The 5170-nt window shown below is 39.3% G+C and overlaps 1 protein-coding gene across 1 annotated transcript in view; it reads left to right on the forward strand.

Moving 5' to 3' along the window:
• CPT2 (carnitine palmitoyltransferase 2) overlaps positions 1 to 5170 on the forward strand; it is a 22583-nt gene that overhangs the window by 11859 nt on the left and 5554 nt on the right. Inside the window, exon 2 of the mRNA XM_008587170.1 lies at positions 3989 to 4069. Within this exon, the coding sequence (XP_008585392.1) occupies positions 3989 to 4069 (81 nt within the window). The remainder of the gene's footprint in view (positions 1 to 3988; positions 4070 to 5170) is intronic.

The following is a 5170-nucleotide window of genomic DNA, read 5'->3' on the forward strand; positions in this document are numbered from 1 at the left end:
AAAAAAAAAAAAAAAAAAAAAAAAAAATATTAATTTTTTTTTTTTTAGTTTGTCCAGTTTAAATTTCTCTCAGTCACTGGCAAAGATTAAGTTTTATCCTTTTTCGGTGACGTAAACATGGTTTTGCTTTTCATTAAGGTCTTGGATAGGTCTCAGAGCGACTTGACATAGATTCCAGGTTGTTAGGTGAGAAGCCTTAACGAGACCCATTGCATAATTAACCAGTGACCAATTTGTTCCCAAATTTTTATGTTCAGGCTCCCTTCCTTGAGGTATCAAGAACGTGGTTGTTTAATATCCACTAACAGTTTTACAAGCTGTCATTCAGTTACTTTGCAGCTAGTTGCTTTAAGGAGACACTGGAGTTGTATGTTCAGTCTCCCCTTTTGGTAATGAATTATCCATATTTTAGAAGTAAAAAGAAGGGAAAAATACCTTCGGGGTTGAAAAGACCTGACTTTGACCTGCGCAGGTGTGGATCCCTAACAAAGCACAGCGTGTGACCCCCCTTTTATCAGGGTGATTATCTCTTTTTAACTCCCTTTTGTCAGGATGATTAGCAGGCGTCCTTTTTCTTTCCCTTCCTTTTGTTGGGGCCTCCCTTTTGTTGGGATGAGTGGTGGACATCCATTTCCTTTCCTTTCCTTTCCTTTCCAAGGCTTGGCAGGTCAGTCTCCAATCCGTGGAACAAAAACTCCTCATGCGGGGCACCATTTTGTTGCTTTGCTTCCCAGGGATTTGTCACCCCTCTTCCCCTGGGTGATGGAGCCGCAAAAGATTACTCTAAGCCCATCTCTTCTGAGCATTGAGAAGCCCCGAAGGGGTTAATCTCCTGGAATTCTCAAGAGAGAGGCATTCCTTCCATTTGGGAAGTTAACCACAAATTAGTGTTCTCTTCCTGCATTTATTCTCCAGACCAGGAGGTTACAGGAAGAGAATATAGGTGGTGTTATAGTTTAACAATATAGGCTGGTAACATTCAGTAAAACAAGCAAGGTGACATTCCATAATGCAATTTGCAAGAAGTTATTAATTTCCTGTCTTTTGCAAGGTTAACATTTTATGTTTTAGTCCGTTTTGTGTTGCTATAACAGAACTACCTGAGACTGGGTAATTTATAAAGAAAAGAGGTTTATTTGGCTTATGATTCTGGGACAGTTGCATCTGGCATGGGCCTCAGGCTGCTTCTACTCATGGCAGAAAGTGGCAGGCAGCCAGCGGGTACAAGCAGATCACATGGCGAGAGGAAGCAAGAGAGAGAGAGGAGGTGCCAGGGTCCTATAAACAACAAGCTCTCCTGGGAACTAATAGAGCGAGAACTCATTCATTACTTCCCCCTCCCCCAGGGAGAGCATTAATCCATTCATGAGGGATCCACCCCCGTGACTCAATCAGTTTCCAACACTGCCACATTGGGGATCAAATTTCCACATGAGTTTTGGAGGGGACAACACATTCAAACTCCATCATTTTATATGTACTTTTAAGAAGTTAGGCTAAACCTGAAACTGCAAGGCTTTGGAAAACCAGGCCCTGTAAAATACATTTGCTTTATGTATACTCCACATATTTAATTTTTTTTTAAAGATGACCGGTAAAGGGATCTTAACCCTTGACTTGATGTTGTCAGCACCACGTTCTCCCAAGTGAGCAAACCGGCCATCCCTATATAGGGATCTGAACCCATGGCCTTGGTGTTATCAGCACCACACTCTCCCAGGTGAGCCACGGGCTAGCCCTAAGGACAGACTTTTAAATGAAGCAAATTTAGTGTTGAGAAAAGCTCACTAAATTGTTCATGTTTTTTCATTGCACTATGAACAAATAACTTCATCACCATGGCCATTGTCTGCCAAGTATTTGGTAATCCAGTGATGGGGTCCGTATTGCTATATGGCATTACATAGAGGGCATTTTATATAAGGCAGAAATATAGACCTGGGAAGTTTGGCATATTAAGTTGTCTTTAATGTATTTTATAGAAAACAGGTAATTTTTGTATCCATGATAACAATTTTTACACATAATCTACTTCTATCTGGAAAATTTAGTTTCTATTGTTATTAGTAATTTAAGAGTAAATCACTACTCTGAAAGTTTGCTTTATCCCACTAAAATAAGGTCAGGCTAAAGTTAACACTCCGGTTTGTAAAAAGGACTTTTTTTTTTTTTTTTTAAATCAGACTGCCATTGCCTGTAATTTAGAATTTTATTTAAAAGGAAAAAAGTAAACTTTTTATTACTATCCCTACTGTGTCAAAACAAAGTCTTAAGAAATGTAAATAGGCAACTTTACTGTAATTATGAGGTAGCTGAGGGTAATGTTTGGGATTATCTGTGGAAGTCAGTGAATGTAAGGGGATCTGCAATGTTAAAGTGTTGTGAATGTTTACTTAGTGCAGTCTAAGCCAATAATGGCTGTAAATAATTCAAATTTATTTTTGTCATCACTTATTAGTCTGTTTTTGTTGCTTATAACAAAATATGTGGAACTGGGTAATTTATAAAGAAAACAAAATTTATTGCTTACAGTTTCTGAGGGTGGGAAGTCCAAAGTCCATCTGTGGTGGCAACAGTGACCCAAGGGTCTCACATTGCAAGGTGGAAGCAGAGAGAGCAGAGAGAGCGACAGACTCTCCTTTTAAAACCCGCAGAACCACACCCCTAACCACCATTTTTAATCCATTCATTACTGCAGGGTCCTGCAACCCAATCACCTCTTCAAGGCTTTACCTTTCAATTACCGTAATAGGATTTCCTACCCTCTTAACAGTCACAGTGGGGGCATTGTAGAAACACATACATAAAAACTTGGGGGACACAATTCAAGTTTCAGGGAATTTTGGGGGAACATAATTCATTCCACTACATATGAATAAACATACCTTGAAAAATAAACTGAAGAACAGTAGTAATCTTAATACTAAGTTTTTAAAGTATGTTTTGTAGATAATGTTTCAGATTTCCTAAATGATACTCTTTGATATTTTGCTTATATCAGTGTTAATTTTGAGTTGGCACAGGTAACCTAACAAACTACAATTATTTTGACACTAGGGGATATATCTTTCCATAAAACTATGGAAATGAAAGAGAACTCATCACACTGGCCATGTTTTTCATTTCATTGTGGACAAGTAACTTCATCGCTGTAGCCATCATTAGGAATCTACTGGTAGAGAATGATGAGTAGTCAAACTGTTGTTACTGTTATTTAAGCACATGGGAATACCTGTTTTTTCCTAATAGGATTCCTGGTGGTTGGGCATGGCATGATGGTCTATTCCTACCTTTCACTGAATGTAACCCCCATAATTGGTTAGCCCTTAGACAGATCTGTGTTTCACTCTTGTTTGATTCTCTATCATAAAATGCACAACAAAATTTAAAAATTAGAAAATTTTTCTTTTTATCTTGGAAAATGTGGTCAGACAATGAGGAGAATTAAATCAATGCCAATGCAGTGTTAACACAGGTATTATAATTGTGACCAGGAAACAAGAATGCTTGGGGCAGCTGCTGCTTCTCCATTTTGAATCTTTTATTATTATTTTAAAAAATAAGGGCTGGCCTGTGGCTCACTTGGAAGAACGTGGTGCTGACAACACCAAGTCAAGGGTTAAGATCCCCTTACTGGTCATCTTTAAAAAAAAAAAAAAAAAATTTACATTATCATTTTACTTAAAAGTTATTTTACTTAAAAGTAGAGTTGCCATTGACACTTGTATTAGCAAATCTGATTTGTCTGCGGCTTCCCATTGTTAGTTTTTTGGGGAAGGAAATTAATTATATAGTAATTAGTTTATTAGTTTGGCTTGTGAAGCTAATTAACCTTTTCCACATTTTTTTTTTTTCTGTCGGCTTTCCAGTACAGGGATCCCAACCCTTGACCTTGGTGTTATCAGCACCACACTCTCCCAAGTGAGCTAACCAGCCAGCCCCTTTTCCACATATTGTTAGCTTCACATTGATCTTGCTTTCTCCCCAGGCTGCCTATTCCCAAACTTGAAGACACCATTAGGAGATACCTCAGTGCTCAGAAGCCTCTCTTGGATGATGGCCAGTTCAGGTAAACACTAAGAACCCTGAGTGACCATGGTTGGGGTGGTTCAGGAGAGGCTGGCGAGAAGTGGTAGACTTCAGGGAATGTGACTTTACTGGGTCACCAGGCACCTGGAACCTAGTTATACATATGCAAGTTCAGAAAATAGATTTTCATTCACAAAGGACTGACCAAGCCCTTAGGTGCTAAGAGCCCTCCTCTAACCAGACTCAACAGGAAGTGTTTTACGAGTGAGTATAAGCCAGAATGCCAAATTTGTACTTTATCTTGGGTAGTGTATCTAGGAGGCTAGCTGGTACTGGTCATTTACAGAGGGCATGTGCTCTTAGTAGGGAGACCTACTGATGAGACCATGTGGCAGAGCAGAAATTTGCTTGCTGAGCATGTTACTGGGTTGGATAGTGTGCCTCCAAAATATATGTCCTTTTCAGAACCTCAGTATATGACCTTGTTTGGAGATAGTGTTGTTGCAGATGTAATTAAGATGAGGTCCACCTGGAGTAGGACGGATCCTAATACAATATGACTGGTGTCCTTTTAAGAAGAGAAGAAACAGAGATAGCATTGTGAGGATGGAGGTAAAGATTGGAGTGATGTGTCAACAAGCCAAGAAATGCCAAGGATTGCTGGCCACACCAGAAGCTGAGAGAAAGGCATGGAACAGATGCGCCCCTAGTCTTCAGAGAGAATATGGTCCTGTTAACACCTTGACTTTGTACTTCTAGCCTCCATCATTGTGAGAGAATGAATTTCTGCTGTTTTAAGCCACAGAGTTTGTGGTACTTTGTTATGGCAGTCCTAGGAAACTAATACAACATGGCATTAGAAAACAATATCAGATGTTGTCAAAAAGTGGCTTGCATTAAGCTCTTGTAGCCCAGTGTATTCTTTTTCTATAATGAGAATTCTTTTTGTACAGGTAACTGCATTGTTAGTAGAACCACAGAGTCCTTTACTGGATAATGATGGAGAAACAAAAGAACTGTTTCTTTTTTTTTTTTTTTTTTAAAAGATGACCGGTAAGGGGATCTTAACCCTTGACTTGGTGTTGTCAGCACCATGCTCACCCAGCGAGCAAACCGGCCATCCCTATATGGGATCCGAACC

Source organism: Galeopterus variegatus, unplaced genomic scaffold, assembly GCF_000696425.1.
Source record: "Galeopterus variegatus unplaced genomic scaffold, G_variegatus-3.0.2 Scaffold4266, whole genome shotgun sequence".
Lineage (NCBI taxonomy): Eukaryota > Metazoa > Chordata > Mammalia > Dermoptera > Cynocephalidae > Galeopterus > Galeopterus variegatus.